The sequence below is a fragment of the Terrapene carolina genome, unplaced genomic scaffold (genome assembly GCF_002925995.2).
Source record: "Terrapene carolina triunguis isolate 2854851 unplaced genomic scaffold, T_m_triunguis-2.0 Scaffold131, whole genome shotgun sequence".
Taxonomy (NCBI): Eukaryota; Metazoa; Chordata; order Testudines; family Emydidae; genus Terrapene; species Terrapene triunguis.
This window is the reverse complement of record NW_020664482.1, coordinates 26450622-26464388: the sequence shown is the minus strand read 5'-3', so window position 1 is coordinate 26464388 and position 13767 is coordinate 26450622. Positions and strand designations below refer to the sequence as shown.

At 42.3% G+C, this 13767-nt stretch overlaps 1 protein-coding gene across 1 annotated transcript in view; it reads left to right on the top strand.

Moving 5' to 3' along the window:
* BRWD3 (bromodomain and WD repeat domain containing 3) overlaps positions 1–13767 on the top strand; it is an 87640-nt gene that overhangs the window by 59965 nt on the left and 13908 nt on the right. The window contains exons 23-33 of the mRNA XM_026652936.1: positions 525–702; positions 1956–2072; positions 2438–2545; positions 4026–4150; positions 4386–4468; positions 5729–5840; positions 8946–9007; positions 9109–9264; positions 9861–9981; positions 10937–11062; positions 11151–11232. Coding sequence (XP_026508721.1) covers positions 525–702; positions 1956–2072; positions 2438–2545; positions 4026–4150; positions 4386–4468; positions 5729–5840; positions 8946–9007; positions 9109–9264; positions 9861–9981; positions 10937–11062; positions 11151–11232 — 1270 coding nt within the window. The remainder of the gene's footprint in view (positions 1–524; positions 703–1955; positions 2073–2437; positions 2546–4025; positions 4151–4385; positions 4469–5728; positions 5841–8945; positions 9008–9108; positions 9265–9860; positions 9982–10936; positions 11063–11150; positions 11233–13767) is intronic.

The following is a 13767-nucleotide window of genomic DNA, read 5'->3' as shown; positions in this document are numbered from 1 at the left end:
TGGTGCATAATTTTTAGAATTTTTTAAAAAATACAATGCTTCTGTGCTTGGAGGGACGAGAGCGAATATTAAATCAGAAAGTGTATGTCGGTTACTGTGATGTTATGGAAGTCAGCAGTATACATTTAAAGACTCCACTACTATAGGCTAAAACTTTGGCAAATTCCAGTAATAAATCCATTAAGAATTGATGTGAAACCACGAGGGCAATAAAATATGTCCCTACAGCCTTCTGTGAATGAGTGGAATCATTACTATGATGCAAATATTAAATATAATGCTGGCTTGTATATGAATTTGCAACTGAAATAGTATGCTGACATGTCTAAATTATGCACGATTTAGGCTTTCTATAGACTTCATGTGAATATAGTTCTAATCCTGCCAGCCGTCCTCTCAGCCACAGGAACCCACCTGCATGGAGCAGCTTGTAGGATGAGGCCTAGGACTGTATTGTGTGAAAGTCAGAGTTATGGTTTTCTTGACACCTTGTTTCTTAGCTTTTTACTTTGTAATATTTACAGTGATTCTTCAAGCGAATATTCTGACTGGACAGCAGATGCTGGAATTAATCTCCAGCCTCCAAAGAGACAAACCAGACAGGCGACTCGGAAGATCTGTAGCAGCTCTGAAGATGAAAACATGAAGGAAGCTAAAGGGTTGGAAGAGAAACGAAGGAAACCCAAACAGACTAGAAAAAAGGTTAGCTTTTTTTTTTTTTAATGGCTTTTTGGCTTTACGGCTATAAATCTTTCATAAATGGTTGTCTTCAAGTTAAATTTTTTTCATTAACAAGTATATATGAAAGACGACTGACTGATAACACAGTAATCACAGTTCACCTTAAAGTAGAACAGAATAGGATTCTGGATGTGTAACTTTGTTATGCTATTGTTGTGTAGTGGTAATTTTGATATTTTTAGTGATTTGTAATTAGGATGCTGAAAAGAACAGACTTTTATAAAAGAGCTAGGTTAGTGAGAGAGACCTTTATATTTACTCGCTACAGACCAAGTTATTTTGTGTTTTCTGAATAACTGTGGCCAGAACCAGGCCCACATGAAGGTCCTTTTTTGTCTGAGGATTTTCTTGGCTAGTGCAAAGCCAACATAGTACGCTGTATGCATAGGAGGAGGGATGTAGTGTTTTGAGGATTGGAGAGGTAGGGCCAGAACTCACTTGTGCTCCAGCAGTCCCCACTGGTGCAACATCCCTTGGAGTTACCACAAACGAGAAGTACGTCAGAGCAGCCATTAATATGCTTTAACTTGCACCAGGGGCCAGTTCAGCTACTAGCCAGCCTGAGGATCTTTGCCACAAAGGTGACTTGGAGCCACTTTTGTCTCACCTCAGCTGTGCCAAGCCATGCTCTGGAACAGCTGAGGAGTTAGTCCTTAGGTTCTCAAATTTTTCAACTGTCTATTTTACTTTTACTTTTATGTATATATTGGGGTGGAGAGGATGGAAAAGAAAAAAAACCAAGTGATTAGCACCCCCCTACATCTTTCCTTTTGTATAACTTCATCTCAAAGGGCAAATGTAAAGGGTCAGATTCACACCTGAAGTGAGCCTATTGACTTTGAATTATGTCCCAAATAGACAGAACTACAAAGGGTTAGTGGAAGGGCTGCGACATTAAAGGAGTTATGTTACTTCCATATTTTAAATTTTTTTATTATACGCTTCTCTTGAAGAATGTTTGGTTTTTGTCGAGGCAGACGTTTAGCATGCTGTTAGGCCTGTTATATATATATTTTAAGAAATGAATTCTTTCCTTAGTCTGCCATTATATTGCTGATGATGGGTGATCATTTGATCTTCTTGGAGACTTGGCATTTCAGGATTTGCTTTGCTCATAATATTTAATCAGCTTTGTTCTACGTAATGACTTGTTCACATGCCTTGCCAATAGTAATTACAGCTTGTTCCCTAAAAATTAATTTAATTTGTTTAAGAAACCAAGTGGATTACTTTCAATGGAAGGTGAACCCAGTGAAGAATGGTTTGCACCCCAGTGGATCTTGGATACCATACCACGTCGTTCACCCTTTGTCCCACAAATGGGAGACGAGGTAATGTTGTACGTGTTCTCACTGACAGCAGATGAAATTGCCTTAGCTAGGGCCAATAAAGATGCTTCAGATGCCTAGATATAAATATCCTGCTGCTCAGAAGGAGGAATAAGAGTGTTTTCCAAGAAAATAATCCTTATGGAAATATCCTATAGAATTTAAGAGGGATGATCCGTGTATGTGTGTGTATATGTGTGTGTGTGTGTGTGTGTGTGTGTGTGTGTGTGTGTGTGTGTGTGTGTGTGTGTATGTGTGTATATATATATATATATATATATATATATAGTAAAAAAAAAGAAAATAACCCTATGGATCAACTGTATGAATAAAATGAAATCTACACATTCTCTTTTCTTTTCTTTAAGATTATATATTTTAGGCAAGGCCATGAGGCTTATGTGCGGGCAGTAAGGAAGGCAAAAATTTACAATGTTAACATGCAAAAACAACCATGGAACAAAATGGAACTCAGGGTAAGTCAACTTAACAAAAAAAAAAATACTTCCACGATCTGTGAATCATGTCATTAACTTCTGCATTAAAGTCAAATGTGAACAAATAAAAGAAAAATGCTGTTTAAAAATGTTGCTTTGCAAATCAAACTTTAAAGATTTTTTTATGACATACACCAATCAATCAGTCACTGATGGTGGGAACTCAGTAGGAGATTCAAGTTGAAGGAAGATGTTTACCTAGAATGGGATTCTTCACTAACAAAAGTTAGACAACTCTAATTTGAAATACACCTCTACCTCAATATAATGCAACCCAATATAACACGAATTTGGATATAACGCGGTAAAGCAGTGCTCCGGGGGGGGCTGCGCACTCCGGTGGATCAAAGCAAGTTCGATATAATGCGGTAAGATTTTTTGGCTCCCGAGGACAGCATTATATTGAGGTAGAGGTGTGTTACCTTTTCTTGCATTCTAACTCATGTAGAACTAGCAACTCTCAAGTTGTTAATATAGTCACTTCAGCATTCTTAGAATGAATGAGCATACAGATACTGCTCATTGTTTCAGAACCTGAGAGTAACAAATAGAGGTCCCAACTATATATTATCAGTGGTGGCTGTTTGGGGCCAATTATGAGTCTTCAAAGACGTCTTCAGTTTGAAGGGGATGGGAAAGAACTACTCCTCTTAAGTTACATCCACACTTGGAACTAGGGTGTGATTCCTAGCTCAAGCAGACATACTTGTGCTGATTATCATTGAGCTAGTGCACTAACAATAATATTGTACCTGTGGTGGTATGAGCTAGCAGTCCCAAGAACATACCCATGGGATCCAGGTGGGTTTGTGCTCGGGAGCGGTTAGCCTGTGCCACCGCTTGCCGCTGCCTGTGCTGCCACAACTACACTTCTGGTTTTGACATGCCCATTGGATGAGAGCCAGCACGAGCATGTCTCTGTGAGGTGGGACTCACACCCCTAATCCCAAGTGCAGACGTAGCCTTAGAGAGGCATAATGCCGCCAGGTATTGCCTCTCAAGTCCTAGCACTTCCAGAGGCTTTCATTTAGCTCATGCTGAATCTTCTTTTTAAAAAGACCATACTTTGCTTCCCCTAGTGCTGCCTCCTGATGTGCAAAGGTTTGAGGTTGTGGCCTTGGCCAGAGATGCCCACCTGGGGCCACTACTGCTTCTGGAAGAACAAATGCACTATCCCCAATACACTTTCCAGTGCAGTTAACCAAATTATGACCAGCCTTGTTGAATATGTTACGGGGGAGAAGTACCTTGTACCCTCTCATCCTTCTTTGTTAGAGAGACCATTACGCTCTTGGATTTTTAGGAATGAAGCATATGACTGATAGAAGGATCTAGGCTGGAAGGAAGAAGTAATCTATAAATACATATCTTTCTTTGTACATATATACGAGTGAGTTTAAACATAAATACGCTGCTTTTAAACCCTAAACATTGACCCACACTGTGTTTTGATAATTAGGAACAAGAACTTGTGAAGACTGTAGGAATTAAATATGAAGTCGGACCTCCTACACTCTGCTGCTTGAAGCTTGCATTTCTAGATCCAATCTCAGGCAAAATGACAGGAGACTCTTTTTCCATTAAGTGAGTAACTGACTAAATCATTTCTCCAAAAAAACAAATATTCTTACAAATGGTCTAGAATCCCTTTTTTCTGATCTCCTTGCAGTTGAAGGCTTCATGTAAGCACTTGTCATTGCTGCAATGAACATGAAATAGTATTTGAAGACTAAAAAGATTGCCTGTGGGATTCCACGAGAACAATTACTGTGGAAGCAATATCTTGTTTAGAAGTAATATTGTTTTCTGTTATTCATAGGTACCATGATATGCCAGATGTTATTGATTTCCTTGTGCTGCATCAGTTTTATAATGAAGCCAAAGAAAGGAACTGGCAGATTGGTAAGTACCGTTTTACCACATCCTTGTGTTTGGCATGCTGAATGCCAATATTGGACAGGATGCAATTCATTTGTCTTTATTCTAAATCTAAAATGTAAATATTTGCCCAGTTTTAATGAAAGAGGCACTTGTAAGTCATTGGTTGTTCACTTTTAAATGTACTGGTTATTTTTCAAGTGCAGTCTTCTCTTTGAGAGCATTCTAACACACCTTTTGATGTAAACACCTTATGTTTTATTTTCTAGCATTTAAACTTATTTAAAAAAATTATAGTTTGTCACTTCTACAATTTGCGTATTAATAATTTCTGATCATGACTGGTATGTTTTAAAGCCAGAATGCTCAGATATGCTGGTGATAAGAGCCATATAAATAACCACACAGAATACAGTTGTGACTTTCAGAGAGACAATCTGTATTTGTGATCCACCATCACCAAGTTAGTGGAGGCTGGTGTCCTGGTAAGATCATGTACTTGATCAGTATCAAATTATGTAAATTACACTGATTGTCTAACTTCTACTACAGGGATCGGCAGCCTTTTGCACGTGGCCTGCCAGGGTAAGCTCCCGGCAGGCTGAGATGGTTTGTTCACCTGCTGTGTCCGCATGTTTGGCCGATCGCAGTTCCTGTTGGCCGCGGTTCGCCGCTCCAGGCCAATGGGGGCTGTGGGAAGCGGCGCGGGCTGAGGGATATGCTGGCCGCCACTTCCTGCAGCCCCCATTGGCCTGGGACGGTGAACCGCGGCAAGTGGGAGCTGCGATCAGCCAAACCTGCGGATGCGGCAGGTAAACAAACCGGCCTGGCCCCCCCAGGGGGCTTACCCCAGTGGGCCACATGCCGAAGGTTGCCGATCCCTGTTCTACTATATGATAATGATGGAATCTTTATGGCACCATTGGAAGCTGTGCTTTCAGCAGCAAGGTGACTGACACAGCAGCAGTAGTAGGAGAGGAAGAGAAATGTTATAATATTGGAGGAGAAAGTCAATTGGTCCATAATGACCAGAAGAATCTATGGCTAGGTTGTGGTCTGAGGCTAGGGGAAATCTGCTGTCAATCTCCAGAAATGTAAAGATGCTCTCCTTTGGTCTTTTTTGGCCCCGTATGCTGCTGTGATGAAGAGGGTAGACATACAGACTCCTGTCAATTATTTACTTTACTATATTATATAAGTAAGGTGTTTTAGCTGTTACATAAGAAATGGATACATTACTCCACTGCTAAATAACTTTTTTTTTTTTTTTAATTTTAATTACAGGGGATAGGTTTCGCAGTATAATAGATGATGCTTGGTGGTTTGGAACAGTGGAGAGTCAGCAGCCTTTCCAGGCAGAATATCCTGATAGTTCCTTCCAGTGCTACAGCGTTCAGTAAGGATTACTATAGTTGCAGTATATCCGATATATCTAAGCATTTATGGGTCTTTTCTCCTCTGCGTATTTATATGTAATTTACATGTGTGCATCAAGGGAAAAAAATTTAGATGAACAAACAGCCCACCTTTCTTTCTGACCTACCTACTCCCAAAACTATAATTTTGCACTAAAATCCCAATTTGATATGAATTAGAGCCCCAGACAACTACACTGAGTTCCTGGTTCTTGTTACATTGGAATTGCCTTACCAGATCAGACTGTGGTCTTTCTCGTCCAGTATCCTATTTCTGACAGTGGCACCAAAAGCTTCAGAAGAAGGTGCAAGAAACCATGTAGTGGGAGTTATGAAATAACTTACTCATAGGGAAGGTTTCATTCTTACTCTGGCCAATGGTTGTCTTTTATGCGCTGGAGCATGAGGCTTTAAATGTTTTTAAGAAATTAATCCTATCTAATGTAACCGTGACGTTCTCGTTGTCTACAAAAATGTAGAATTCCCTTTCTGAATCTTACTCAGCTTTAGCCTCACCGATCATGTGACGGTGAGTTCCACAGTTGAATTATGTTGTCTTTTTAAAAGTTTCTTTTTATTAGTTTTTAACCTTTGCCTTTCAATTTCATTGACTGTCCCTTAGTTTTATTATAAGGGTAAATAGGAACACCTGATTTCCCCCTGTATACCATTCGTTATTTTGTATACATCTATGTCTCCTTTTTATTAGTCTCCTTTCTAACAAGTCCCAGTCTTTGTAATTGCTTCTCATATGGAAGTCTTTCCCTGTATCTAATAATTTTCATCACCTGTCTCTGGACCCCTTCTTTTTCTGTTATCTCTTTTGAGATGGGGCGACCAGAACTGAGCCAATATTCCAGGTGAGGGCATACTATTGATTTGTATTATGGCATGATAATACTGACAGTATTATTGTCTATTCCATTCATTTATGCGTAATGTTTTGTTTGCTGCACATGCAGCAGATGCATTTCAGTGTTTAAAGATGTAATATAATTAACATTGAAAATAATAATTTGAACTATTCATACACATTGTTGAATTCTGTGACAACTCCGGCTTTTAACCTGAGTAGTTACAGTTAATTTGAAACCCAGCAATGTGTGTAAATAGTTCAGATTTGTCTTTCAATGTGCATTACCTTGCATTTGTCAACACTGAATTTCATTTAACGTTGTGCTGCCCATTGGCCTGGTTCTGTTGGATCCTTCTAGTGCAGGGGCGGGCAAACTTTTTGGCCTGAGGGCCGCATCGGGTTTCAGAAATTGTATGGAGGGCCAGTTAGGGGAGGCTGTGCCTCCTCAAACAGCGAGGTGTGGCCTAGCCCTCCCCCTCCCCCTCCCCCCCCCCTAATCCAACCCCTCTTGCTCCTTGCCCCCCCCCGCGGCCCCCTCCCCCACCCCACCCCCCGTCCCCCCTGTCCCCTGACCCCCCCCCCATCTCCTTCCTGACTGCCCCCCCCCGGGACCCGTGCCCCGACTGCCCCCTGCTGCCCCATCCACCCCCCCCTCCTTCCTGACTGCCCCCCCCGGACCCCTACCCCATCCAACCACCCCTTTTCCCTGTTCCCTGACTGCCCCCGGAACCCCTGCCCTTGACTGCCCTCTGCTGCCCCATCCAACCCCCCCATCCTAACTGCCCCCCAGGACCTCTGCGCCCATTCAACCCCCCCTGTTCCCTGCCCTCTGACCACCCTGACCCCTATCCACACCCCCGCCTCCTGACCACCATCTGAACTCTATCCAACCCCCCCGCCTCCCTGCGCCCCTTGCCGCACTGCCTGGAGCACCTGTGGCTGGCGGCGCTACAGCCGCAGCACCCGGCTGGAGCCAGCCACGCCACCCTGCAGCACAGAGCACCGGGTCAGGCCAGGCTCTGCAGCTACGCTGCCCCAGGAGCTCGCAGCCCCACCGCCCAGAGCATTGTGCCAGTGGCGCAGTGAGCTGAGGCTGCGGGGGAGGGGGAACAGCAGGGGAGGGGCTGGGGGCTAGCCTTCTGGGCCAGGAGCTCAGAGGCCAGACGGGAGGGTCCCGCAGGCCGGATGTGGCCTGTGGGCCGTAGTTTGCCCACCTCTGTTCTAGTGTTTCTCAGTCTTCTTTAGTTTTAACTAACATCATTTTGAGTTATCTGCAATTTGTGTCACCTCATTGTTTCCACCCCTTTTCAGATCATTGCTAAATATCTGTGTAAAATAGCCGTCCTAGTGTGGTTCTTTGGGGCATCCTACTGTTAATGTTTTGTCACACTGAAAAACAAGGATTTGTCCCTATGGTGGCTTTTTTGGGGTGCGGGGGTGTTGTTTTTGTGGTGTTAGCCAGTTGCTAGTGTATGGCAGGACTGTGCCTTGTCCCATCACAAAATAGTTCCTTAATAGCCTCCTGTTTAGTCAAAGGATTTGTTTAAAAGTTCAAATAAATAAAATCAACCATTTTTCCATTATCTACTCTCTTGTCGACTTGCTCAAAGTGTGCTACCAAATTGGAGAAGCACCATTTTCTGTTGCAGAAGCTGTGCCGGTTTCTTCCTTGCATATCATTGTTCATGTAGTAGTAGTAACCAAAATACTATGTCGTTCTGGAGCGCTACTGGAATTCTCAAAAGTGATCTGTAGCTATTATATTACAGTCTTTTCTGGTAGATATCATCTGACAAAAGCATGTGTTAAAAATACTAATCTATCAGTCACTGGTTACAAAAATAATCTGTGGTTAGTGGTTACAAAAATGTTTTGACTTTTTTCCCTAGTGGCGGTAATTATTGATTGCTGTAAAACAACCTTCCCAAACATTGGGTTTTATAAATTGTTGTCATTGCTAAGGCAGATACATTGCTGAGATTTGACCAGTACTCTGTGTATTAGAGATGAGCTTGAAGAAAAACCCTGGATCTAAATACCCCCAATCCTAAGGAAGCTGAGATCCACTTGTGACTTTGGCCCATCTCTAATATACTTCTGGGAAGATCACACTGCCATTTTATTTCAAGTCTCTTTTGGAAGAAATTTTACACCCTACATGCATCAATGAAAATAGGTAAAAATTAAATATTTGCATGTAAGTAATATGGTTTTCATTTGTCTTAAACAGCTGGGACAACAATGAAAGAGAAAAGATGAGTCCATGGGACATGGAACCAGTTCCAGAAGGAAGTAAATATGCTCTTGAATTCCTTATCATTTCCATGTCAGTACGATTTTACTGGCATGGCATTAATGGCTCACTATTTTTGAATTCTTCACATTTCTTTTAGCTGCTTATCCAGACGAGGTTGGTGCTGGAGTTCCCGTGTCCCCAGAGGAACTGACATCTCTGCTGTATAAACCCCAAGAAGGAGAATGGGGGGCCCATTCCAGAGATGAAGAATGTGAACGAATTATTAGGGGGATTGATTATCTTCTGACCCTTGGTATGTTGGGCATGAAATAAATTACAGGAGCATCAAGAAAATCAGCGTGATGCCAAATGACTCTTTGGGGGGAAAATTTACTTTAAAAAAACCCATTGGAAATAGCCTCTTATTCCTCTAGGTACCCTTTGCAGGCACACTTTCATCTTGATAGGGTTTGATCGTGCTCCAATTCATGTCTAATGATAGCAAGCAAGCTAGACTGAGTCCCTAATGAACAAAATATAATTGGTTTTAATGAGTTTTGGTATGAAACTATTTTATTTAAATGTTGTTAAACAAGGAAGGAATCTGGTTTACAATTTCTGATGTTGGACACCCCTACGTCAAGGTTTGTATGAGATGGCAGTTTTCAGCAACAGCTACTGGCATTGAAATCTCAAATGCAGTTTTTAACTAGTTCATGCAAGGGGAAATTCATTTTCATCCCGTGGGCATTCAGAATGGCTCACTGAGCAACATGACTGTAGATATATTTATCGTTGGGCCAATGATTGCTGGATTTTTCTTTTTATAAGGGATCTAATTCTGTTATTATCATATGGCCAGGGCTGTCATCTGTGGAGTCTACCTGATTCTGATCTTTTTGTTTTTAGATATTTCTAACCCCTTTGCTGTTCCAGTGGACCTTAGTGCCTATCCCATGTATTGCACTGTAGTTGCTTACCCAACTGACCTCACCACAATCAGGAGGAGACTTGAAAACAGATTTTATAGGTCAGTTTGATTTGTACCTCATTTAAATTCCTGTGTATTTTATCATGTGTCCCACTAGAACAGGGGTTCTCAAACTTCATTGCACTGTGATCCCCTTTGGACAATAAAAATTACTACATGACCCCAGGAGGGGGGAACTGAAGCCTGAGCCAGCCCTTGGGCTTTGGTCGTGGTTCACAGCAAGTCTAAGCCAGCCTTTGGGGTCCCATCCCAGAGTTTGAGAACCGCTGCACTAGAATGATCTGCTGAGCTGAATGTATTGCAACTCAACAAATAACTTCAGTGAATATTGTCACTTACTGTAATCAGTGTCCTCAGCAGGTCTATGGCATAAGACTAGACTCCATACCCCATCTTCAAAGAATAGGTCTTGATAATTTTTTTTTTTTTTTGGGTCATATTGCAAAAACAAAACCAGATTTCTGGATCTTGATCTCTTTCCTGATCTGAGACATCTGCCTTGTGTCTTCCATCCTGCAAATATTGGAGGCAGTTCAGATTTGCTTGATAATGCCTCTTCTTGCTCTTGCACCTGATTCTTTCTCTGCAGTGCAGCAAACTTAGAGGCAGTTCAATATTCCTGCCTTCATCTAGTAGCATCTCCACTTTTTGAGCTGATTTTGGGGCAGCAGCAAATAATACCTTTGTTAGCCCCATCTCCTTTCCCTCGGAGGACAAACATTTACCATTGGGACCACTCAGCCAAGTTCCTTCACTGCATTTGTTTCCACCTGGGGCAATTCCTTTCATTGTTGATTGTGGCATGTGAGTTCCCTTACCATGTAATAGGCCTTGGAGCCTGCTACTGCCAATCTGGCATGGGCCAGACATCCTGGCCATCTGAACAGAGGCTTTGTGTCTTGGTGCTGGGCTTGCAGGGACTACCTCTTTTCTAACTAACTTTTATGGCACCAAAGGAAGGTAACATTTTCTTTCCTCTCCTTCCCCCACTCAGGAGAATCTCAGCATTGATGTGGGAGGTTCGATACATCGAGCATAATGCTAGGACTTTCAATGAGCCAGACAGTCCTATAGTTAAAGCAGCCAAAATTGTAACGGATGTCTTACTTCATTATATTGGGTGAGTACTTTGTGTTTCCTTATGCCAGCATTTCTGGGTTTCTAAACCAGTTCTGAAATGTATTTTGACTTGTCCTGTTGCTCTGCAGGGATCAGAGTTGTACTGATATATTGGATATATATAATAAAGTGAAAGCAGAAGATCTAAGCAGTACTGATGAAGAGGAGGAGGTAAGAGCAGTAAGCATGATCATCAGAAGCATAATTGGTTCTTTTTTATTCAATAGATAGACGGAGTTTAAAGATTGTTATGGGGTTTTTTTACGTGTAATCACTTTGGGGTTCGATACAAGAATGGTTGTTATGTGACTTGTGTTGCATGGTCTTAGATGATAAACTCTCCTCATTTAGTAAGATTGATTCTTTGAGTCTGGCTAGCCACCTGAACCTTCCCAGAGTGCCTGAGTTTCACTCTCATATGGAGAGGAAATGCTAAGAGTGAAGGGGAAATGCATGAGGTAATGTAATATTATATTATTCACTCCAAAGAAACCAGGTGGACAGTCATCTCTCTGCAATCTGTCCACCTTCCAAGTGGCACCATCGTGGATTTTGTCTATTGAGACTTTACTTTTTTTTCATTTCTTGGTTTTGCCTTGTAAAGATGACTGACAGACAGAAACTACTCCAAAGCTTAACATGATTGTCCTTTTTTTATCTATTTAAAAAATGCAGTTTTCAAGAATATTGTAGTGTAGCAGTTTCCATTGTGATGTGGTGACTGCCAATAGCTGGAACTTCTTAGTTTTGCCTTTAGTTCTTTCAGGCTCTGGTGTATGAGCCATTGACAGTGGGATACATTTATGATGGTCATTTGCATCCACCGTCTCCAGCCTCCTTTCCCCAATATATCTATTATTCAAATCTTTGAATGAAAACTGAGTGCTGGATGAACATCTGTACCAAGTGAATAAACATCACACATCATTCATAGCTTTTTATAACAGACTAGCATGAATACAGTGGAATGATTGTGTTTGAGGGTAAGAAAGGAGTGGTTGTTACTTTTGTCCTAATCACTATTGTTGTGAATGCAAATATTTTTTTCCTTTAACAAATTACCCCCCACCTCCCCAAATATAACCGTGTTTAAGGGTCTGCTCCAAACCCCACTGAAACCAATGGAAAGTCTCCCTAGTTGACATCAGGGGGCCCCTTGATCCAAGTAATTAATGTAATAAAGTTCTGATCCTGCAAAGGGCTCTGTGTGGGAGCACCACAGTGTCCACACAAAGCAACATTGACTTAAGTCGGCAGTGTGCGGTGTACCTTGCAGGTTCAGGGTCTGTGCCATTCAGAGTTGATACCAAAATATGAAAATCAGTTCCTTCTTTAATTAGATGCCAAGATTGGCTTTTAGGGGTCTTTGTTTCCCTTCTAATTATCATGATCTCATGAACACCTGTAGTAGTGTGACCTTGCAGTGGCACTTAATGCCCTTTAAGCTCTGGTGTCTTTCTTTCACCTGTCAGTAACCTCAGGCCAGGCAGCCAGCAAACGGTCCCACTACTACTGCACCAAGAAGTAGAAACACTGCAGCTTCCTGAAAGAAAATGGTGAAGGAGGGGGATGGCTGAGACTGCCATTAAACAAGCCAGGTCTGGCAGTTCCTTAAAAAGAGAAACTGGCATGGGAGGAGGCTGGAATAGGGATAACTGGCTCTCTCGGACATTCTTACACGTTTTCATGTGTGCAAGACAAACCCTGTAGTTTCCTACTCTGCCCTCAATGGTTTTGAAAGAAACTCCTAGCCAGAAAGATTCCCCTCCCCCTTGATTCTGGTGTTAAAGGAGAACTCTTGTGTGAAATCACTAAGATTTTAATATTGTAAAATGCTGCTATTTTATAAAAGTGTTGAAGGTAGATTAACCCTTTGCTAGGCTGTATAAATAAATACATGCAGTGGTGTTGTAGCCCAGACTTGAAGAGCTCTGTGTAAGCGCGAAAGCTTCTCTCTCATAAACGGAAGTTGGGCCAACAAAAGATATTACCTCTCCCACCTTGTCTCTCTGAATAAATACATGGGTTTTTAAAAAAAAAAAAAAAAAAGGGCTCCTGTAACTTAAAATCCTGATGCTTCCCTTCACAAACCCACTTGAATCATGTGGGAGGACTGTACCTCCTAGGTCGGTATGTGAATCATCCTTCCCATGTGGTTTGGTGATCAGCAGTGTCTGGCATTGTTGCCATATCCTGTTCCCTTTCCCCAGACCCCTCTAAGGGCTGGTCTATACTTAGCCGCTAGTTCGGCGGCTGGAAATCGAACTTCCTGGTTCGATTTATCGCGTCTGGTCTGGACGCGATAAATCGAACCAGGAAGTGCTCGCCGTCAACTGCGGTACTCCATCTCAACGAGAGGAGTACCACGGAGTCGACGGGGGAGCCTGCCTGCCCTGTGTGGACCGCGTCTGAACCGCGGTAAGTTCGAAGTAAGGTATGTCGACTTCAGCTACGTTATTCACGTAGCTGAAGTTGCGTACCTTACTTCGACTTGGGGGGTTAGTGTAGACCAGGCCTAAGTGTGGGCACTTCCTTGGGGGAAGGAGTTGACAGGCCTGGTGGGGGGAATGCAGTTTTCCCCACCCTCTGGCACCACACAGCTCACCCAGAAAAGATAATACAGCATAGGCCTGTATTAGCTTTCTATGAAGCCCTCTCTGCAGTGAGGATTTCCTTTGAGGGGGGGGGGGGGGTCCCTGGGTGCAG